The sequence below is a fragment of the Lepidochelys kempii genome, chromosome 4, assembly GCF_965140285.1.
Source record: "Lepidochelys kempii isolate rLepKem1 chromosome 4, rLepKem1.hap1, whole genome shotgun sequence".
NCBI lineage: Eukaryota > Metazoa > Chordata > Testudines > Cheloniidae > Lepidochelys > Lepidochelys kempii.
In genome coordinates, this window is record NC_136383.1 from 111,851,308 (window position 1) to 111,862,310 (window position 11,003).

An 11,003-nucleotide genomic window follows, 5' to 3' on the forward strand; every position below is an offset into this window, starting at 1 on the left:
TATCCAGTTTGCAAATTAATTCCAATTCAGCAGTCTCTCATTGGAGTCTGTTTTTGAAGTTTTTTTGTTGTTGTCATATTGCCACTTTTAGGTCCGTAATCAAGTGACCAGAGAGATTGAAGTGTTCTCCGTCTGGTTTTTGAATGTTATAATTCTTGACGTCTGATTTGTGTCCATTGATTCTTTTACGTAGAGACTGTCCAGTTTGGCCAATGTACATGGCAGAGGAGCCATGATGGCATATATCACATTGATAGGTGCGCAGGTGAACAAGCCCTTGGTGGTGTGACAGATGTGATTAGGCCCTATGATGGTGTCCCAGAATAGATATGTGGACACAGTTGGCAATGGGCTTTGTTGCAAGGATAGGTTCCTGGGTTAGTGTTTTTGTTGTGTGGGGGGTGGTTGCTGGTGAGTATTTGCTTCAGGTTGGGGGGCTGTCTGTAAGCAAGGACTGGCCTGTCTCCCAAGATCTGTGAGAGTGATCGGTAATCCTTCAGGATAGGTTGTAGATCCTTGATGATGTGTTGGAGAGGTTTTAGTTGGGAGCTGAAGGTGATGGCTAGTGGCGTTCTGTTCTTTTCTTTGTTTGGCCTGTCCTGTAGTAGGTAACTTCTGGGTACTCTTCTGGGTACTCTGACACTCTGATACTCTGGGATTGTATTTATAGTTGGCATATACAATCATGTAGTTTAAAAATCAAATTTTTCAAAGATAATCTAGATAAGCCCCAACTCCTAGAATATCTAGAATTCCTAGGAGTCCTGCTATTGACCTTGAAGTTCTGAACTACATAGGCGTTCTGAAGCCTTGCTTTGTACCGCACAGAAGGTAACTGCTATCTAGTGTGAGGTGCTCATTGACTAAAATTAGAGAAGATAGAACTAGAAACTTGGAACATGATATAGATGAAATGGTGATAACACGCACAAAAAGAAAACTGTAAAATCTACTAAAGACTTAAAACTTGAGTCCTGATTCTGCAGGCCTGTCTCTCACTCTTAAAGGTTGTAGAATTGGGCTCTTTGACTTACTGTACAGAATACAACATCAAACAAGAGCTAGCTAGAAATTGGTAACTGTCTGATTAAATGGAGTAGGTACTGTAAGTATATTTTCAGATTGTCCTTATGTCTGTGCAATTTGGGGGAAAGCATTAGCTTATATTTGGTCATGAATTTGGATATTTCTAGTCATCCACATTTTTAAAAGAAGATTTTATTAATATGCCATGTCTAAATTAGAGCCAAGAACATTTCAAGTAGGAGCTATTTTAGTGGCCAGATGTTATACGCACTTTAGAAAAATGGAAAGCCTCTGGAACATTGTATATTGCAGATCTGTATGGGAGTCTGATTGAACTGGCTAACCTTGAAAGGGTATCTCTTCATTTGAAGAAAAGCAAGAGCAATTTTAGGAGGTGGTGGTCTGGAGGCTTATGATTAATATAGTTCTTGGTATTTTTTTCACTTAAACTGAACATACAGAACCAAATTCATCCCTAGTGTAATTAAATTGATTTTAAAAGTAGTTACACCAAGGATGAATTTGGCCTTTTAGGGTTTCATTTGCTTCATGAAAAGTATGCAGTTTTAAATGTAGCTTTCGAAAATGCATTTTTAGGGCATCGTGCTATCAGGTGCTGAGAGCACCTGTGAGGTAGAGAGCATCCTCCCCTCCTGCTGACCTGCGGTTTTGCTGATCACACTGTGAAAATGTTGTGGCAATGGAACAGAGTTTAAATTCACAACAAACAGTGAAAGTGCTCCTGTGCCCAGCATGTCTGGTTTCATTATGAGGAATTCACTCCCCTCTGACGGGGTGGCTGCAGTGACTCAACATAGCATAAGGACCTTCTTAACTGGGGGGCCTGTGACTTTGGACTGCTCAGCAGAGACTTCCAGCAAGGCTAACAACTTCTTTCCTTTGTCATACTCATTGATAGCAAAAGGCCAAATTTTATTTTAATTGTGGTCCCTGGGAGAGAGCTACAAAGTAGCAGCCATAAATAATCCCCACTGTCAGTGGGTGGTTTACCAACATGTCAAAGGTAGAATATGGACCATTTGTAGTTAGTAAACTTTCAGGGCCAGATCCTCATGTGGTTTAAGCTGGTGAAGGGCCATTGTAGAGGATCTGGCCTTCAGTTAGTAGAGCTGCTGTTGCATTTGGTATCACTTTGGGGGCGAGGAGGAAGGAGGGAAAATAAGGCTTGATGCTTTTAGGGGCACTCATTTATGCTCTTTGTTTATCTGGTCCTTTGTGCATGCATTTATCCGACTTGCCTTCTCAACCACTGTCATTGGTCACCAAAATTAGAAATGCAGTTGTGCATCTTCGTTATTTGGAAATCTGGCTCATAAAGAGCCATCATTAGGCTTCAGAATAAATCATGATTTTGATGAATGGGAGCAGTTCACACCTCTCTAAGAACTTTAGTTTACTGTCAGAGTTATTTGCGCAGCCAGAAGAGCGAGAACCATATATATATAAAATTACATAATTTTTTTAAGGAAAGATTGTACCCTAAAAGGTCTTAAGCCATCATGAGCTAGGATTTCCACATCACATGGACCCCATCTGGTCCAGGGGCTCAGTTTGTCAACCTTCTATTAATTATTATTATTTGTTATGGTAATCCTGAAGGGCTATCCAAGAATGGGCCCCATTGTGTGAGGCACCGTACAAACAGAAACAACGAGGAGTACTTGTGGCACCTTAGAGACTAACAAATTTATTTGGGCATAAGCTTTCGTGGGCTAGAACCCACTTCATCAGATGCATAGACTGGAAAGTACAGTAGCAGGTATAAATACACAGCACATACCTGCTACTATACTTTCCACTCTATGCATCTGATGAAGTGGGTTCTAGCCTTCGAAAGCTTATGCCCAAATAAATGTGTTCGTCTCGAAGGTGCCACAAGGACTCCCCATTGTTTTTGTTGATACAGACTAACACGGCTACAACTCTGAAACCCATACAAACAGAGTAGAAGATGGTTCATGCCCTGAAGGGCTTACAATCTAAATAGACAGGACAGGCACATGGTAGAAGAATGGAGGTAACCCACAAGCAGAGGGAACAATCTGATGGCAGCAAACATGTTAGTACCAGAGTAATTTTTTTATGAGGAGGGGTATTTAGGAGAGGATCAGCTGAAGGGAAGGGAGTCCGGGGGACAGAGCAGAGGAGAAGAGGGTAAGGGGGCAGGTGGGGACTGAAGGTGAGATGAAGATAACGTGAGGGAGTGGAGGGGCGGGGAGGGTCAGAGCAAACAGCCAATCAGCACAAGACAGAGAAAGTCCAGTCAAAACTGTAGAAAATTTTCTGAATGCCCAGAGACACCTCCTTTGTGCTGGAGTCTCTGGCTGGCTCCTCTATGCAGCTTTCCCCCAAGGCCACAGGAGAGAGGGAGGGGAGGCACCACCTCAATCCCAGTGCCCCTAGAGTGTGCGAGGGGTTCCCTTACACAGTTCTGGGTCCAGGAGAATGCTGGGGGAGAGGTGGCCCTAGCTGGGCCCCAATTTACCCCGGCTCCCCAGTGCAGCAGTCCCTGCTTTTGGCTGCTTCTGCTTCTACTGGCTGGAGACTCACCCTGCTTTAGGTGCTTGTACTGCTGCGGTTGTGGGTTAATAGTGGACTTTTATACCAGATTTGTGTTCTTTTTAAACTTTGGCCTGATGAGTTGGTGTCTGGGTATGAGATGCTCAGAAACTATAAAATGCATTTTTAAAGTACCATTAGTCTTTACATCTTACATTGGAGCACTCTCTAGCCTTCACACTAACTCTTGCTTTTTTTTCTGTGCACTGTTAAACTTTTTATTTTCTTTCACCACACCTTCACCCTTCAGAACCTGCTCTATCTCATCACTCTGGGGCAGTCTCAAAACCCAGCCACAGTGTAGGTGTGTTTTAGTTTTTCTATTCTCTATTTTAAAGGTTTACAGGCATTAGAGCTGAATTTAAGGTGAACACTGCCACCTTGTGGGAGAAGTGAGGGATCCGAAGGAGGAGAAGTACAGAAGGGACAATTAAACTGTATTATGTGTATGGAATGTTATATGGAAGTCAAAAGAAAACACTCTAGAGAACTTTTCTTATCTTCGTTGACACTATCAGAAAAATGGGTACGTGCACACAACGGTTTATTTGAGAGTTCATTCCATATGTGTATGAATGTAGCGCCTAAAAGCCTCAGTCAGGAGTGGGATGTCATTGTGCTAGGGACTGTACAAATGGATATAAAGAGTGGCCAGACAATACTTTTCATCACTGAATATACAAGGAGGCTTATATCACTTAGGGCACGTCTACACTGGCAAAGTTAAAGCACCAGCAGCTACAGCGTAGCTCAGAGAGCACTGAAGGGAAACCACTGTTATGTGTTCAACTGCCTGCACAATAGGGGATTCACACTTGCAGCAGTATTCGGAGCAGTGTACTCTAGGTAGCTCTCCCACAGAGCACCTCTTTCTCTTCTGCTGCTAAGACAAGGGAAGGCAGAGGGGGTTGCAGTGCAGCCTGGATCCTGTCCCAATGACCCAGGATGCACTGCTTCACATCCCAGCAATCCCTGTGCTTCCGTCCGCATTTGGCGCCATCTTTCAACCATTTGTGTACTGTGTGCCCTGCCTCTTTGGGCTGCAGGAATGGATCCCAAACTGCTGACCAGTATGCTGTTCGCTCTGACCAACACATCACGAGTGGCAGTGGAGTTATTCCTTAAACTACAAAGGCAAGAGGAGTGCGACCTTGATCTCGCCTTGCGTAGCAGCTATGACACGAGATTGCTTGTGACATTCACGGAGGTGCTGACCGCGGTGGAACGCGACTTTTGGGCTCGGGAAACAAGCACTGAGTGGTGGGATCACGTCGTCCTGCACGTCTGGGATGACGAGCAGAGGCTGCAGAATTTTCAGATGTGGAAAACCACATTCATGGGACTGTGTGATAAGCTCGCCCCAGCCCTGCAGTGCAAGGACACGAGAATGACAGCTGCCCTGTCATTGGAGAAGCGCGTGGCGATTGCACTGTGGAAGCAGGCTACTCCAGACTGCTACCGATCGGTCGCTAACCAGTTCTGAGTGGGGAAAGTTGATGGTTGGACTAGTGTTGATGGAAGTGTGCAGGGCCATTAATCGCATCCTGCTCTGAAAGACCACGCACGTTGCCCAGAGTCATGACCTTGTGGATGGCTTTGCCCAAATGGGCTTCCCTAACTGCAGAGGAGTGATAGATGGCACGTATATTCCAATTCTGGCCCCAGACCACCTAGCCACAGAGTACATTAATCACAAGGGGTATTTCTCAATGGTTCTCCAGGTGCTTGTGGCTCACCATGGGCATTTCACAAACATTAACGCAGGCTGTTCTGGAAAGGTGCATGATGCATGCATCTTCAAGAAGCTGCAAGCAGCGACTTTCTTCCTGGACCAGAAGATGACCGTAGGGGAAGCCAAAATACCCATTGTGATCCTGGGAGACCCCGCCTACCCCTTAATGCATTGGCTTGCGAAGCCATACACGGAGCAACTTGAGAGCAACAAGTAGCTGTTTAACAACAGACTGAGCAAGTGAAAAACAACTGCTGAATGTGCTTTTTGGCCATTTTAAAGGCCTGCTGGCACTGCCTATATGGGACGCTGGACCTGACCGATGACCACATTCCTAGGCTGATATCCACGTGCTGTACGCTCCATAATATTTGTGAAGGGAAGGGTGAAAGCTTCATTCAGGGCTGGACCACAGAGGCTCAGTGCCTGGAGGCTGAGTTTGAACAGCCAGAGACCAGGGCTATTAGAGGGGCACAGCGCAGGGCCTTAAGGATCAAGGATGCCTTGATGCAGCAATTTGAAGCTGAAAGCCCCTAATATTTGTTGCTGTGCTCAGGATTGCAGTCCTTGTAATGCTAGGAGGTGATTGGTGCACATGATGCAATAATTGTACGTTGCTTTGCAGGGCTCTTTTTGCTTTCAATTAATGGAATAAAGATTGCTTTCAAACCAACACAATTCTTTTATTAAAAAACAACAACCAGAGGGGAGAGTCACACAAATCTTTAGCCGTCCCAGAACCCCTCCTCCTCTTGGGACCTTCCCTTCCCCCATCTGCCTCCCTGCTGATGTATTTTTTTGTTTATGTCCAGGGATTGTCTCCAACCTTCTTCTCTGGAGTACAATGCAGCAGGTGCTTGTGCTTCAGCAGGACCAAACTGCAGAGGGATGGGTGTTGAATGCAGAAGGTAGTGGGAGTCCACAGTGCTGGACTGTGAGGCAGGGAGGAGTGGAATGCCGCGGGTAGAGACTGGAGCCAGGAGGTTGATAAGAGTGTGTTGGCGGTGTCTATGGGGTGCATGGGAAAGAGTTTTGCAACAGTTTGGAGAAGACGGCGGGCATGGAGTTCCTCAGTTTGAAGAGCTTGTATCACCTGGAGCGTGTCTGCTTGGCGCTCCATAACGTTTAAGAGCTGCTCCATGGCTTCACTCTGGCATGCCGCGTTCTCCTTTCGGTCCCACTTCTCGCTGTCCCGCCACTCCTTCAATTCTTGTTTCTCAGCAGCAGAGTACATCATAACATGAGGCAGAAAGTCCTCCTTAGTTCTTCTTGGCCGCTTTCTAATTCTGTGCAGCCATTCAGCCTCTGATAACTAAGAGGGAGGATGGGCTCCCAAGGTCATCTCTGTAAAGTTTAAATGTAACATTTTACAGAAGCATTATTGTTTGCAACACAGAGAACACTGATTCGGTGCTTGAAAACACAGCCAGTACTCACACACCTGTCACTAACTGGCTGACCCCTGGCAATCACACATGAGCCACAAGACCTCCAAAATGGTAAGTAGCCACAGGGGCAGAGTAAATCGTTCTTACCAGACCCTGCTGTACACTGGGCATGTGGCTCTTGCGGAGAGCCAGCACTGTAGGGGGGGCCTGCTAATCATTCCTGTCCCCACACTTTCCACAGGATGTGATCTTTATTGAAGGTATCTCGCTGCCGAGGATGAGCAGGGAATCAAGGGAGGGTCATCAAGGAGGGTCTTCTCCAAGACTGTGGCTTCCACTCTGGCCGCTCTTCTCTCCCTCCCCTTGCCGCCGCCTCCATGACAGCAGAGTGGCATGGGAAAGTTTCTGTTAATGGGGCAAGAAACAAAGCAGCTCTGCCAAAGAACCTGTGGCAGCAGATTGCCCAGTATCTCCACAAGAGTTTCCTGGAGATCTGAGGGAGGTTCCCGTGAAGTGACGGAGTCAACCAACAGCCTGTTCCACCACTCAGACTAAGCATGCGGTGGGAGACCAGCCTTATTTCTGCAATCCTCCTGCCCCCAACAATTCACTTCAGCAATTCTGAAGATCAGATCCACATACCAGAGGCCTCTTCTGTTTGCACCTCGCCAATCTTCAACAGTTGTGACTGGCTAGGCTCCTCTGGGGTAGAAAAGAGCTCCTGACTGCATGCATCTCTGGCCTCCGAGCCATCTTCTGCCTCTGGGTCCCCCTTCCCCTCCTCGTCCAAGATTTCCTCCTCCAGGCTCAGTCCACTCTCAACTGGCATGCAAGCCAATGACGTATCCACAGGGGCCTTCACAGTGGAGGTGGGGTCTCCGCCAAGTATCGTGTCCAGCTCTTTGTAGAACCGGCAGCTCGTGGGCGCAGCACTGGAGCAGCGGTTTGCCTCCTGCACTTTGTGGTAGGCGTTCCGCAGCTTCCTCACTTTGACCCTACATTGCAATGTGTCCCGGTCATGGCCCCTTTCTGTCATGCATCGTGAAATCTGTCTGTAGGTATCATAATTCCTACGGCTGGAGCACAGCTGGGACTGGACAGCCTCCTCTCCCCAAATGTTAATAAGGTCCAGCAGCTCGGCACTGTTCCAAGCGGGGGATCGCCTGGTGCGTGGAGCAGGCATGGCCACCTGGAAAGATGTGCTGAGACCACTGCACGCATCACCAAGCAAACAGGAAAGGGACTTGCAAAATTCCAAAGGAATTTACAGGGTGGGGATGAGAGTTGGTCACCTGAGGGCAGGGCAGTAGAGTTCAAACCGATGACTAGAGAGGCAATAACAGGCATTGTGGGACACCTCCCAGAGGCCAATCATAGCACTGTAATCGACCAGGGTGTATATACGGGCACCGCAGCACTGTAGCCCCGGCACAGAAAGCTATACGTATTTCATTGGGGTGGCTTTTTTAAAGCACTACAGCTGGGCAGTTTTTGTGCACTAAATGGCTTGGCAGTGTGTACACCTCCGGAGTTACAACACAGAAAGCTGCTTTACTGCACAGAAACTTGCAAGTGTAGACAGGGCCTCACAGCATTAACACACAACAGCGGTTTTCCTTCAGCACCCTCTGAGTGGCGCTGTAAGTCTGCCAGTGCAGACATGCCCTGACTGTACACTTTCAGTGCCCTTATTAAAAAGTAAGTAAGTAATATACCGATTGAAAAGACTGTTAGGTTTTAAAAGTTATTTCAGTAAATAATTGAATATGTTTTTAGTAACATTGGCAAGGAAGCTTTTTTTCTTTCCTTTTTTGACTAGGATGTCCTGATCCTGCAAACACTTGGCTTAATTTTACACATCTGAATAGCTTCGTTGACTTCAGTGATACTATTCACATGCTTAAAATTAAGCTTATGCTTAAATTTTCACGAGATCAGGGTCAAGGCTTTTTATCATGACAGTTTCCCTTCAAATATTGCAGATTTTAGATTGTTTATACAGTAGTCTCAGCACTGGACAGCAGAAGGCAAGATTTGTTGATTGCTGCACTCTAGCAGGAAACTAGTTAATATTTTGCTAGGTTTAAATTATGTTCGTGCCATTATGGAGCAGGGGCAGGCACAGAAGTTAAACATGACAGCACTTCCATGGGAAAATGTTGACTCTGTGGGTATAAGGGTGGAATTGTACTGTGTAGAGAGACTGTCCTGCCTCAGCCCTGCTCCCTCCCACAATACAGTGACCAATCCATGTTGAATTCCGGGGGGTGGGGTATTTTACAGGGCCTGGGAAAAGGCAGGATGATGCTTCCCTTGCCAGACTCCCTCTCCAACAAGGAATCTCTGGGTTTTCAACCTCTGTCTCCATGGAGGAAGAGAAGTTGCGTCGTCCTCCCCTTTAAGACTCTGCACAGCTCTGTCCTGGACTACAGTCTCTGCTTTCATATCCTTCTTTCATGTTCCCCCTTCTGCTGCAAGAGCTGTTCCCAGCTGCTTCTCTAAATGCCACTTCTATATCTTCTCCCACATTTGCCTGTGCCCCTTCAGTGCAAGCCTTTACACTTGAAATGCCCTCTCTCCAACATGCTTTAAGTAACCTTTCCCTTCATTCAAATCCTAAGCTCCTTAGGGTAGGAACTGTTTCATCGTCTGTATAATGTACAGCACCAAGCACACTAATGGAGTTCATTAAATGTGTACAGAAGATTTTGCAGCGCATCCCCTGCACTAATCCTATGACCAGCTGCAATCAATCTTTTTACACAAGCCTGAAAGCCCCATGTGCTTACAGTGAATCTGGGCAAGTCCTCTGACCCACATTACCACAACATATGTTTTGCATATTTTAAAGGAATTTCTCAATGTTCTTCTCATTCCCAGAAGGAAAAAAGTAGCTGAATAGCAATACCTGTCTTAAAAATGACTTCCCAGCCTCCTATTGTCTCTTTCATATACACTCACATATTTGGTTATATGGGTTAAATGTTATAGGGTACATAGTTCTTCACAGATTGCAGTTAAACTTCACTGCGGTCACATCCACATATTAAAACTTACTAGACTCTGGCCCAGAGTTTAGATGTTTAGTTCTATGAAGTTTCTGAAGGAGTTGCACATTTATATGTGTGGGCAGAATTTGGTCCCAAATTACAGTTGTTTCACACTCTCATTTGCTGTGCTGTTTTGCGCACCCTCAATCCTCTCCCAAAAATGTTGTGGCCAATTTTAAATCTGACTTTATATGTTTTGCTCCAAAATACTTATAAGAAGTTCTAATTCCTGTTTTCCTTGTTCAGCTGATAACATGGGATATTGTTTCAGTTGACTTAGTGCCAGGCTCTTTGCCGTTACACTATATTATGCATGACCATAATTATTACTCACCTCAGCTCCGGGTTCACTGTTGTGATGTAGTTATAACACCTCCCAAGGATGACTTCTTGCAAATTTTTAGTGGTCCCTCTGCCTTTCCACTGTAGCAGCTGCATGCTAGTCTCTTTCGTTCCATTTGCCAGCAGCACAGCTGCCATCACAGCAACAATTGTCAGTATCAGGACCATGATGCCCACTAAAAGGACGGTACTCTGCCGCGTCCTGGAGGACCTGGTTTGGAAGGGCATCGTAGATAAAGTTAGTGAACAGCAGCAGCAACTGCTCTCTTGGTCACGACAGAAAAGTAGCTTTTTTTTATGTGCCAAACAGCACTCCCCGCCCTGCCCCCACACTCTGCCTTCACACACTGACTTTTGATTTGGAAATTAACTGTGACCTGCTGCTTGCTGGGTTGAAATACCACAGAGAAAAAGGAACAGCCCTATTGATTCAGAGTGGAGAACAAAATTTACACAAAGCAGTGGGACAGTTTATGCACATTTGCAATCTTATTAGCAGCATCTGTGAAATTAAAGGGTGTTGCAGTGATAGGATAGTGTCACAGGAGTTTCCTTGCCTAAATAGATTAATGGGTCGCGTAGTGTGAAAGACCCGCCTCTGATAGCCTTCCTCTGAAGCATCAGGGACAGGCTACTATCTCCCGCCCATCCCCTTTCTATAACCTCCCAGCTCCCCACCATACATGCAGTACTGCGGGCAGACTGAGCAAAAAAAAGTGGAAATTATTTTGTGCCTTGAAGCGGGAGGATTTGCCAGTCTTGTAACTTTTATTCTAGCTACTACAAAGTGATTACAGATACTTTTGTTGCTCTTTCGTGTTTTAATCCTCTCTGAAGCAGAACCCTGTTAATTGTGAAGTGCTATGACTATGCTAGAAAAGCTGA

The 11,003-nt window shown here is 45.9% G+C and overlaps 1 protein-coding gene across 2 annotated transcripts in view; it reads right to left on the reverse strand.

Moving 5' to 3' along the window:
• CD38 (CD38 molecule) overlaps positions 1 to 10,420 on the reverse strand; it is a 30,053-nt gene extending 19,633 nt beyond the window's left edge. For both annotated transcript variants that reach the window (XM_073340123.1, XM_073340122.1), the window contains exon 1: positions 10,111 to 10,420. In XM_073340123.1, coding sequence (XP_073196224.1) covers positions 10,111 to 10,346 — 236 coding nt within the window. In that variant the 5' untranslated portion in view covers positions 10,347 to 10,420. The remainder of the gene's footprint in view (positions 1 to 10,110) is intronic.
• Positions 10,421 to 11,003: the final 583 nt, after the last annotated feature.